This window comes from Manduca sexta, chromosome 20 (assembly GCF_014839805.1).
Source record: "Manduca sexta isolate Smith_Timp_Sample1 chromosome 20, JHU_Msex_v1.0, whole genome shotgun sequence".
NCBI lineage: Eukaryota > Metazoa > Arthropoda > Insecta > Lepidoptera > Sphingidae > Manduca > Manduca sexta.
Genome location: NC_051134.1, coordinates 10,113,420 through 10,126,809, shown reverse-complemented (window position 1 = coordinate 10,126,809; position 13,390 = coordinate 10,113,420). Strand labels below are relative to the sequence as shown.

The following is a 13,390-nucleotide window of genomic DNA, read 5'->3' as shown; positions in this document are numbered from 1 at the left end:
TTTGCCAAAGGAAAATAAACCATAACTCATAAACATTATAACTTACTTTGGTCTACTGAAATTATTAAATTTAATGAATGAATTTTCAAAACATAATAGGGTGATAATAATCACGCACGAATAATCTTTTATAAAAATACGCATAAATCATATTAATTGACTAAAATGAACACCGGTTAGTCACAAAACCTTGAATAGTTTCAAGGAAATGGTAAAGGTAGTTGATAGCATGTCCTTTCCACTCACGTGATGTTTTTCCTCGATTCTTGCTTAAGTTTTACTTGAAAGCTCGCTATACAATAATTAAGAACGTAGTTGCCGTATGTATAAATTGGGAAACTAATGTTGTAAAGTTAATTTGAATATAAGTGGCCATTATTTTTATCATAATTCAGTAGTAGAATGTCTAGCAATGGTCAGTATATGTTTAGTGATAATTACAACTTCATAAAATAATAGCTTAACTCTTTTAAAATTTGACATTTTCCAAAACCCGTCCGAACACCTTAAAAAGTTCCTCATTATCATGAATTTTATGAAAATGTGTCATAATTTCACCAAGGACACTGGTAACTATTATAATAATTTGTGAAGTACACGCGACATGCAAGTTTGAATCGATCGTCGGTTTTTTTCTTTTACGCCCTATTTAAAACTCTAAGCTCAACGCTGGCCGGCTTTTATTCTTAATAGCCTTTCCCCAAGCGTTTACAAAGCAGGGAAGTCTGGTTGGTTTCAATTTTAGATCTACATATTATCTTTGAAAGGTTTAAATGCCTTTAAATTCCATGGTATAGGAATTCAAAACTTCCTGTTGTGTTTATTTATTGTTTTATTATAGATCGAATATGGAAAGTTGTGATAGTAATAATAAACTTTGTTCCATCTACAATAGTATTTTATGTGAGATTTTAAAATATGTATTAGAACACTGAGAATATTAAAATTCGTAATAAAATTTCTTCGTACCTCCAAAATATTAATTAAACGATCCAATAGCAACATTTCTTGTTAAATATAGAATTTAATCTTAATTATAAGCCTTCTAGTTTCACTTTAATAAATCCCTTAAGCTTTTCATTTCTGATTAGTCATTAACCACAGGCAAACGTAAGCCGAAATCTATGTTCATGACAAATAAACTTAGTAAAACCAATAAACAGGATTATAGAAGGAACAAAAACGTAATCTTAAGGTTAACGGCGAAAGCAGACGAACATGAACACACAATTTGCTGGCGGTAGGATATATTATATATCCGCCAGGATAGCGACCACCTTACACAAGGTGTTAAAACCCGCCATAGTGGCTCACGTAAGTGTGTCGCGTTCTGGGATCAGCCTGCGTATATCTGTGTCTTGAAATTTACAACGTTTAACATCACGCGGCCTTTTTTTACTGTTTGTCAGCTTTGAAAATAGCAATGTTACTTAAATAATTGTTGGATACATCGTGTTAGCCCATCAGTCATGTGGGCAAACATGAATTTATTCGCGCTAGCTCATTAGGTTTGTTGTATTTCATGGTTAGTTGGTTGTGAGTCACGGTTAATGTTTTTGAATCACCACTTTTTGCTATAACAAAGGACTTTTTCCTTGCTAGAGCCTTCGCGTGAAAGCATAAATGGTTTATAGAACTTCAAAACTATATTTTGAGGGCCATTATACATTTTATGTAACCAGTTGATTTGAACATATAAAAATGTACATTTTACCGACTTTCGTTCTAGTACGCCGAAATGACCATTTGGACATCAATTCCCCATTACGATGTATTTATATGTATTATTTATTTTGGGATAGCAAACAGCTGCAGAAAGAAAATTACAAACAGATTGTAAAAGTATCAACGTTTACATAGCTGTACAGCCCACAACGTTGTTCACAGTTTACTACACATTGCCGTATTATTTCTTTATCAATAAGTTAACAAAAAATTAGGCCCTAATCCCCGAAAGGGTACAAAGGTGCATCTACGGCCTCTTCTTTATAAAGTGTTAAAAATAAACACTTGGAAGTGGTCAGTAATGTTGAAATCATTTAGACAAGCATAATATATAGTTCCAAAGATCTTTTAGGTTTTAGCTAATCCCTATGTTATCGCTAACGCCCTTAAATCAAATAATTTAGGAATTAAATAATCAAAACAATGTTTAAGTAAAACACTATTTTAAAATATTCATTAGATAAACCGTCTTAGTACGTAGGCCAATACTCCTTGTTGTTTATAACAGAATTACCTACTAATATTAACAAACTGCTGGGAATATAGGTCAGTAGGTCAAATTTGGGCTCATATCCCTAGAGGATCCTTGGTAATCTTCAAGTCCATAAACATATTTGGTACTTGATTGGATTTGTGTCAGATACGTGAGAATAGGCACGTTTCTCTAATGTAAGGATTGTTCTGCTATTTCTTCGGAGATTGAATCAATTATTTCGTGTTTTTTTATTTATGTCAAACCTCATTTTTATAATTGCTTATAGTACTTATAGTGTATATTCTAAGTTCCTTTTAATTAATTAAAAATCAGTCTCACAGACAACCAAACAACTTTACCTGAATTTTTATCAACTTTCATCAGTACAATAATAGCTATGGCGGCATTTCCTTACAAGCACAAGATGTTATTTACCGTAAATGCAGTTCTGGAAATATAACTACTGGCATTATTGGTTACTTACGTTTCCCACACTTGTCGACGTGGTTGGTGACCTGGAAATCCTCGTGGCACTGGCAGATCTTCTGGGTCTCATCGCAGACAGATTCCGGAAAGTTGCAGTCAGCAGCTACTGAACACGGGTCTCCGTACCGGCCCCGTCTGGCTTCATCTGCAGAAATATTTAAAACATTATATTTAGTAATAAATCAGATTAGCCTGTATCCAACCGCTGCTAGGGATCGTGCCTTTCTTTATGTCCGGTACGAACCTCGACTACTGACTGCCGGAGGTCTGAGGTATCATCTGGTCATCGGTCTTGTCATCTATCGCTATCTCAGATTATGTCTATAATATCTGTATCTATTTAATCATTTTTATTCAAATGTTTGCTTTTAATTGGCGCGTTTATCAAGTAAATTCAATTTTTGAGCAGTAAGAGTTAAGTCGCTTGTAAGAGGACTTAGACATCATCGGCATGCCCATGAATATTTGTTTCAAGTTTGGGGTTTGTGTATAGAATTAAGCATGTACCATCAATGCACTAAATAACCACATAAATGTTATAAATAACCACATAAACGGTATGACGCTATAATATGATCCTTTTAATAGAACTGACGAGATTCGATATCAACAAACCATCATCTTCAAGTGAATATCTTTGTTGTATAAACACTCAAGTCAATATTGATATTGTTTACTTTCATAAATTAAGAACGCCCCGGGGAATGGATAAAGTACACAACTTTGCTTCTCTGCTAAGTAAAAATATATTTACTCGAAATGAACTCGCTGATGGCAGGATTACATCTGCATCTTTACTTGGAAGATGCCTTTTAGTTATTTTTATAAATAAAAGACTAGACGAGCTTTCATTGAGGTAAGCATTACAAGAGCTCGTAAAAACAGTAGCAATATGACACAAAAAATTATATTCCACAGAAATATACGCCACAGATGCTTACACTTCTCATATCTACACAGTTTAAATATTGTCTAATATTGCTTGACAAATTCACTGCTGACACCGTTATTCAAACTCAAACACAAGCACACTGTCGCTTGAGAATAGAGATAGATTCGATAATACTGAAAGTATATCCAGACGTAATCCCATAAGTCTTTATTGTATAAATTAGAAAAAGTCTTAAATATAGGGCGTTTAAACTAAAGGTAACGTATGTTAGGAGTTGAAAAAGACGATCAAACAAAATATTTCGGCAAGCATGATCTGGAAATTGAATTCAAGGTTTAAAGATTATGCTCCAAAGATAAGGCGATAAATAATTTTGCAGACTCCCGAGGGGTAGTCATTTCGCATCAGTCGACATTCTATTGGACACCACTCCACTTACCATCAGGTGCATGGGGTCAATTTGCACATATTAAAAAAAACGTTAATATTTTACACCATAATAACCCAGTCTGATCGCGTCATGTATTTTCATGGCGCCATCGCAAGCCATTAAAACAATCAATAAAGAAAGAATCCAATTGAGCGGTTCCAGGAAAATTATATTACCATAGTCACGTACCGCAGTTCATGCGACACTGCGTCGGTAGTTCATTGCACTGTGTTTATGGATATTGATTTTTCCATGCAAAATAATTACAGAATTGTATTTTTTATAACAAGTATGGCAGAACGAGCGAGTCGCTTGAGTGTCCAACCAAAGTTATGAGCTACAAGCTATGTATGTGCTATGTGACAACAAATAAAGCCAGGAGTTACTTTCTGCCTTTCTTCTTCGGGTAGTCATCGCTTAGGTAGGTAGTGAAAGGCTGGTAAGTTAGCTAGGTTAGGGTTTTTATTGTCCTCACCGGTGAGGACCGCGACGCGTTTCTCCCTTATTGTTTATTTAAAATTACATATATACATCATTTTATTTCTACTTTCCTGCCAGCCCGAGCTGGCTTCTTTGTTTACTACATTTTTCATATATTTTATTTTAAATATAAATTATTTTTGTTTATATAAGCTAATTTAATTAATTAATAATTAAATATTCTCATGTACCTTAACTTATCATAAGTGCAACTATGTTCGCCTACGTGATGAATAAAGCATTTTATTTCATTTATGGTTCAATTGTATCAACAAGACTTCAAGTCTTAAGTCCTATAAAGACAAACCAACGCGGCTGTAGTCTTTTGAACGAGGTTTCAACGTTGCTTGCATACTGCAGCTTGGTAGAAAGTGTAGAGCAGTTTTAAACGGAAAAAATACTATCCCAATCGTCAAGATATTTAACAAAGGAAACGCAGGAAGAGCAGCCTGTTTAAATTCTGAAGACGATAAAGTGACTACTGTCTAGAAAATTTTTGATGTAATGTACCTTACCATGATAATAGCTGGCATGAAAACAACTTAGTTAACAGCTTAGTTAACAAAACATAAATTGTGGTCTACTAAATATGACAATTAAAATAGTAAATTGAACAGAACTACATCAAGCCGATCTTAAACCATACTTTTTCTTCTTTTCCAGAGAAAATAAAAGAACTCGCCCTAGTTTCTAATAAATACTCGATTTCTCTGTTAAGTACACAGACAGTAATAGCCCTAAACTTGTATTGATAGGTCAAGGTATTACATCAGAACCTAGGCATTGGAAAGTCTCGCTTTCACTGAATCGAACCTTTGGATTTTCGGAAGCTATAATCGAAGCCATTTATCTTTAAAACAATTTCACTCAAATGCATTCCAATTTTCGAGCTTCTAGCATTACTTCTATTTGGGTTGGAAGGAAATTTATTTCAAATATGATTTAGGTTCGAATAAAAATAGCATAGAATAATGTAGTCACGTATTCAAAATGTTTTTTAAAAAGCATATTTCTAGTGACTTTCTTATTTAATAAGTAATAGAGTATTCTTTAATGCTTAGAAACGTAAGCAAATTTCTTAAAATTTTCACAATACAGAGTAGAACAGGGATGTTAAGTCAATACGTGATAACAAGTCGATTTTAGACAATTACTTTTGTTTGACAGAGATGCAATACCAAGTTAGTTCTAAGTTTCTGAACAATGACGATCTAAATCTATTTCAATCCTATATAATATGTAATTTGAATGGTTAAATTATTGAAACATTTACACAGAAGCGACATACTATCAGATTCGTAGCTGAACATACTATGCATATATATGTGTATTATATAAAAGGTACAAGAAAACACTTACCCCCTTATTCATAGACGTTTTTTATCTAAGGACGGAGTAAAGCTGTGATAACAAGTCTGTTTCTCAGTGCTGACGGCATGGCAGCCTTCGCAGTGCGTAGATATAGGGCCGTTGTGATTGGCTAATATTGTTGTATCTCAATATTAGCCAATCACAACGGCTGTATGTCTGATTCCCAGTGGCGTTGGGCACTGAGAAACAGACTTTGCTATCACAGCTTTTCTCCATCCTTAGATAAAAAAACGTTTATGAATACGGGCGTTAGATTATAACTTGTAAATTATCTAACAGTTTACAAAAAAAGTGATGATAGCCTAGTTGGGAGTAGTACTGACTGTAAAGACGAATGTCCGCAGGTTCATAACCCAAGGGTACCTGTGACTTCTAAAGTTACGTGGGTATACTTTGTGAATTATCGCTTGCTTTAACGGTGAAGGAAAACATTGTGAAAAAACCTGCATACTTAAGAAATTATCCAAGAGCCTACTAGGACAGCGTGGTGGACTAAGGCCTAATCCCTCTCGACAGTAAAAGAAACGCATGCCCAGAAGTGGAACAGTATACAGTACCAAGAAAATATTATTATTATTATACATCAACTACAGTTTAACTAACATCCTACAGTTTCAACACTCAGAAACATGATCAATATACATCCGTTTACAAATTAAAAACACGATCGAACTAATCTTGTACAATACTATCCATTGAACCATCGCCTCGAAGGAATTCGTTTAAAACGACATCATTATGTTCCCTCTCTCTGAGGAGAATGTCACCAAGCTATTTAGATAGATGGGAAGGAAGACTTTGAAATGTTGATTAAAATACGAGACCCTACTGCTTGGAATTTAATCATAATATTTATAGGAATTGACCTTCTTGACCTAGTAGCGAACACACAAAGGACTGATCTAAATAGGACTGGACAGTGAGGTGGAATTATAGAAATAACTATGGTTTTAGTGATCTTAGCTCGGTTAGGTGAATGACAATGGATCTGGTAGTAGTTAGAAAGTTAAAATGATCCTAACCGATGAAGAATGTGTGTGTACACTTAAGGCATATTTCACTATCAGAGTAAAGACTATTGGTCCATTATAATATGAGGTTATTAAATACAAAGACAAACATCCATATTAATGGTAAACAAAATACTGCTTTCAGCATTGTCTGATAACATTTAATTGACTATTATGGAAAAAGTCCTTAATATGTTAGTATTTAATAGATTGATATGACGAGCAAGATACTTTGCCTATCTCGACGATGGTTGGCAGAAAATACCGGTCTTAGCTTAAAGAAAATTTATCTTGTAAAATGCTTTCGTCTGAAATCTGTATTTGTTTATTTAACGCCAACTTGAACGTCCTTAGTATGAACAGAAAGATAAATAGCGTTAAAGCCCGAGATATGTTTATTCCTTGACGTATCATCAATCACGAGCCACTTAGACAGCTTAGGAGTTGGTATTTTATTTATGAGAAAGAAGTATAATGTTACAGATAAGTTACTTTGGTGCAATCTATGTTCAGCGGTTAGCAAAAAATATTTTTGTAGTAAAACACTTAGACCACATACAAATTAATGTTTAAATACCCAAAAAAAATTGTAATATTGCGATTGATATCATCAACTGTTTGGTATTCCACTGCGCTCGCCATTCTGATACATGAGATGTTAAGTCTTATTATGTCCAGTAGTTACACTAGCTACAATGTCCTTCAAACCGAAAAACACTGATTACACACTGCTACTTGGCGGCAGATATAGACATTACGGTGGTATCTACCCAGGCGAACTCTCACATATGAGATATCTACCACCAGTTATTGTTTGATCAACTTGAAATAAATAGATACAGGAAGGACATTACCTGCCACAGCGTGGTCGAGCTCGGCCGTGCCGAGTGGCGGCAGGCCGAACGCGACGAGCGCTGCGAGCGCCGCGAGCGCTGCCCGCTTGGAGCGCTCGCCTCGCATGCCGCTCACTGCGCCCGCGTCACATGCCAGTGAACTGCCTGGAACAAACCATTCTTTTAAATTCAATTAACATAAAAATTGCACTCAGAATCACAACACATACAGGGTCATTTTGACATTGCGTTACTAAATGATAATATGGTAAAATAAAATATATGGTTTCATTTAGTAACGCAATGCTAAAATTATCCTGTATATTAATACCCAAGCAACGTTGTCTTTGAATAATTTCTGAATGGATAAAAAAGATCAGTATTTTCAACCCTTCGGCTAATCAGACTACATTATTACGGTGCGACTATCAACAGTAAGAATCGCTACAACACATTTATTCACCTCGATTTACGCAGCAATTTTCAATAGATGTGATATTTTTGAGATGAAAGAATAGCTAGCTAAATTTCTTTCCTATGCACTGTTACAAAACCAACAAAATTGCACAAATGCTCGAACAAAAACGGAAATAAAATTGCTACAATCAAATAATATGTATACCTCAAGCCAAAATTAAAATCCGAACAACCAACAAATCAAAGGAAAATAAACCAAGTATAAATAAATGAGAGTCTATATCAGCCCGGTGACAATCTAAAGAAAATATCTGGCCTAAATCTACAGCTAAAACGTAGGCGGGAATAACTTATTCTTGCGGATGATGCAGAATTATTACACAATGGTATTCTTTATTGTTCGCTTGCACTTAAATTGTGCAGATTGGAACGTTCCTTTTTTATTTTATTTCGCTGCGTTTTAATTTTGAATCTGGCCGGAGATATTAAAAACACGTAAATGGCGATTCAACTGCGCAATGAAAAGTTAGTTTTCATAAACAATTTGAGGGATTTTTTAGCAAAATGGCGGCATGAGATACAAATATGGTTGTTTTATTTGCTACATTACAATACCTAGTCATACAAGCTGTTGATTAAATTTAACACGTAGTTCTACTAAATTTTCGAAATAATTTATCACAATTTTGAAAATACAAACAGAAAAGCATTTCGAACATTTAACCGACTCACATTACAGCAAAATAACTGAGAAGCATCACATGGTCTGTAACACTTCAAGTCATGAAAAAGGTGATTAAATGCTAAACTAATCAACGGTAAATGAAGCCACTGTCAGTTTTATATTAACTGTATAATCAACGTGACCTGTTTTTTCATCTATTCCTTATCAGCCATTTCTTGGCTTTATTAAGTTAATAATATTTAATCCCCCAAAGAGCGGCCTACGATAAATACCTTATGAGGTAGTCGACCTCACTAGTTAATACAGGTCATATCAATTTAGAACTTGGGCTACGTTATTGGATTAAGTAAACGACAAATTGGAAGTGCGGTGGCCAAAGTCAGCAATACTGTGCAAATTTATTCTGCAATTACTGCTATTTAGCTATTATACCTTGTAGTTAGAAGCTACGGGATTTATCCCTGAAGCAGCTTATCGCTGGCTCACTATTACAAGGTTCTATTTTATATTCGTTGTGGAAATTGAATTACGTATATCATATGGTTCTAAATCTTTTTCAGTGAAAGTTTCCAATAACCCTGAAAGATAAGTAAAGAGGGAACTATGAATTATAGTATTTCATAACTTTTACCGATATGAAAATTTTTAACCTCATTTTTGCAAAGTAAGTAAAAATTAATAGGACTTTGCAATTGCGTACCAGCGATTTATTTCGCTCCTAGAGGTTGTAGGGTCAAAATTCCTTTCCAATCCTTTACAATAATCAGCCTAGTATTATATACTACTGGGCACGGACCCCCTTTTCTATTGAGAGTGATTAGGCTTTAGTTCACCACGCTGGCCTAGTGCGGATTAGTAACTAATACCCACGTTAAAATATCAAAAGTAGGTAGACTATTCAAAGATCTTATGTTATTCATCTTGTAATGCTTTCAGTCAAAACGTGTGGACTCGACAATCAACTATCCATATATTATATATAATCGAATCCCTATTTCCCTTGGTCACGCCATCACTCGTGAACGGCTGAACTGATTTCACAAATTTTTTTTTGGTGTGTTTGTTATTATGAGGAGAAGGATCTTATGAAAGTAAAATTAATGAAGTTGAGCGGAACGTTAGAAAATTTAAGAAAAGTTAATTTCAGCGATTGACAGAATCCGCGCTGCAAATTCATAGTTAAGACTGGACAACGTCTGTCGGGTCAGCTAGTTATTGATAAATAATAGTTTGTGGCGGGGGAGCATTTATTCAAAAATGTTGTCAAAACAAACCACAACGTAAAGTATTTAATGGATTCACCGCAGTGTTTGTTTTAGTTGATTTTTCCACTGTTTATAAGCGCTTCAGACAATTACTCGTCATTACGTTAAAATTCTAGACATAATAAAACTTTTATGAATATGATAAACCTTTGTTCACAAGAATTCGGCTGTTTTAGGCAAATATGAAAATGGCTTAAAAAATTTAACTCTTAAATTTATGTGGTAGATAAATAAAAAGCCGTTAACTTTTTTCATACAACCTTGCAGTTAAATATCACAATTCAAAGACGGATAAGCGTTAATTACTATTGAAAATAAATTGATGTAAAAATTAAATGAAAGAAATTTTATTTTTAAACTTGACCAGTGATTCCGTCTACGTTGATATTTTTTTGGAACGGGCACGGCATTGTGATCCTACTGTACAGGTACAGTAAGATCACATTGCCATGATGAAAGTGGAGTGGAATCCAATAGAATGTCGACTGACGAGAGATGATAACCCCTCAACAATCGACACAATTATGCCGTCCTGTTAGAACCGGATATACACAGGCTGATCCTGGAACGGGACACACGTGGACCACTATAGCGTGTTTTAACACTTTGTATACGATAGTTGCTATCCGGGCGGATATAAAATATATCCTACAACCAGCCACTGAATTACGTTATGACTGTTTAAAAACAATCGTCTTACTTACTAGGCGAGCGACTTGGTCGATTTTTCATAAACTATATTTATAGATCAAATCTTGTGGTTATAAAATATTTCCCTCTTTACAAAAATTGAACCCTTGTCCATCTATTATCATTCCATCTATGGAACCCTAGATGTCTAGATATTTGGCTTCTGGATGGTGCTACCATTATTTAAAATTAGCCCTCCGATGCAATACTTGTACGTTCGGTCCCCATGCTAAATGCACGGCCATGCACAGGACATTTGTCCCGGCCCTAGACACACAATTAAACGTGTAGACCTCACGGTTGCCAATTCACATTAAGGCCTGTAAGGGTTTGCGAACATTTCCTGGCCTTCTTCCCTCCTCACACCCTAAGAGGGTTCCTTCTCCTTCCCCCACATTTCCCTTCAGATATCCCCTGCCAACTTTCCTCCAGGACCTTGAAAGCAGAACGTTATCCCCTATCAGGCGAGTGACTAGTTAAAACAAATAAAAAGACTACACATTTTTCTCTAGTCAACAATTGAATCACGGTCTATAGACTCAGCCGGTGCACTATGAAGGCTGTCGGTCAATAGATCACAATTTGACACATCCGGAAAGTGGGTCATCGATACGTATTGTCCGTTTGTCTACATAGAGATATTGACTGACGATCGAGCCCTAACAAAGGCTTTTGAAATGATACTCGCAGAAACTGTAGATATATAACTTGACTATTAGGTTATTTCGATTTTTAAAGTTGGGTATACTATTGCAGTTTTAGTGCTAAGCCTGCCAAATAAATGTAACCGCGGTCACATCCGTTTTTATTTTTGTAACTACAATACCAATTATAAACATAATAAAATATGCTATAGGTGAATATGCAATAACTTATTAATTACTAGGCGTCGCTACCGGCTTCGCCCGCGTGAAGAGCCTTTCCCACTACAAAACTCCCCAAAACACTATAGCATTTAAAACGATATCTATACGACACCAGCGTCATCTATTTAAAAAATCCATTATTTTCCATCCACATTTTTACAACATTTGCATTTATAATATTAGTAGGAAGTACGATAAGATTCGAATTAAAATAGACTTTTAAAATAACCTTCCACTACCCTTGTATCTTCTCTTATAATAAGCCTGCCTTACTATTTACTAAACGTGACATAACGTCGAGAACTTTATTACACTTTGCCTAGTCAATGAAGCTTCCTCAAGAATTTATTATCTAAAAAACATTTAGCTCGCCACCGGTGCCGTAAAACTGTCACTTTGAGCAGCACTTACCGTTGTCACACGTTGTGAAAAAGACGAGAGCATGTTTATTTATTTATACGTACCTGTACGTCGTGATGGATTTGGGTACGAAAGTATATTTCTTACTACTTCCACGATTTCTTTCATATAAAATGCAATACATTTTTTAAGTTTCAAATTCATTTGATTACCTAGTAGGAACCCCGTGCAGAACTTTACTTACCGAGCTTTGTATATCATTGCTATTTGCACATTATTCTGACATTGGATATTTTCATAATTCCCAGTAACAACACGGGATATAATATTCTCCAAACCTTCAATAACAGCGTGTAAAAATAGACAATACAGATACTTATCCATATGGTACCGCGCGTACGAGAGACCTACCATCTTCGAATGTTTATGCATAAAGCAATTTGACGGGAGAAATAGGTAAAGGTAAACCCCATTGGAGATTTATCACTTATCTAATAGTAACATGAACAGCAGATGTATGTGCACGGAGGTATTTCACGGGAGATACAGACATAGATGAACTCCATAGTAGTTTTACCACTTATCTAATAGTAGCATCAACAGATCATTTAGGTCACAGTACTCAACTCTGACCTATTAAAGTAGCATGGTTAATTATCGTGCTCTATCTGTTTTCTGATACAGAGATTTGAAGAGCTATTGAACTAGTGTGTCACCATCGATCTATGTAAAGTTCATTCAGTTTTAAAACCATTGGTTGAGTTACATTTGGGCTATTTACCACTACAGTTCAATGCGTAGGTTGGGCAATATTTTGTGTTTCTATTCTAAAAGAAAGTGAATCATCTAAATTTAAAATTTGAGTCCCATATGGCCTGGAACAATAAAAAAAACTCACACAAAGTATATTTGGGATATGATCCCAGAATAACCTGCTCCAGAGATCATAATATAATCAACGAGAATAAGGAACAACTCAATATTTAAATCCTAAATCAATTTTTATTTTGTTATAAATATTAATTATAGAATCAACTTTGAAATTCATATTTATTAAATTCAGCCCTGAATCCTAATAACCGATACAATAACTACGTAGTTGACTAAGATGTCGTGTTTCAGATAATCTGATATGAGGTCATTAAGTCTTACGATAATGGACTCTGATACGTAATTTCCATGTCACATAAGAAACTTACACTTAAAGTCACATTAAGAAGTGTTCCTACAGTTCCAATTTCAAGAATATAGTTTTGCTGATACGTTCCTGGCACGATCATAGTATGAGACGGTGTACGTCTCATACTATGATCGTGCCAGGAACGTATCAGCAAAACTATATTCTTGAAATTGAAAAATATGAGACCGGGATAATAGATGATGTTAACCAGCCTAGTGGATACAG

General features: G+C 34.9%; 1 protein-coding gene across 4 annotated transcripts in view; it reads right to left on the bottom strand.

Annotated features, from left to right (window-relative positions):
• Window positions 1-13,390, bottom strand: part of LOC115440688 — a 57,504-nt gene that overhangs the window by 5,438 nt on the left and 38,676 nt on the right. For 3 of the 4 annotated variants that reach the window (XM_030165103.2, XM_030165101.2, XM_030165102.2), the window contains exons 2-3: window positions 7,724-7,863; window positions 2,685-2,831 (exon numbers count right to left, since the gene is read on the bottom strand). In XM_030165103.2, the coding sequence (XP_030020963.1) occupies window positions 2,685-2,831; window positions 7,724-7,863 (287 nt within the window). Of the gene's footprint in view, window positions 1-2,684; window positions 2,832-7,723; window positions 7,868-13,390 lie in introns of all 4 variants that reach the window. The other variant, XM_030165104.2, reaches the window with a different exon arrangement.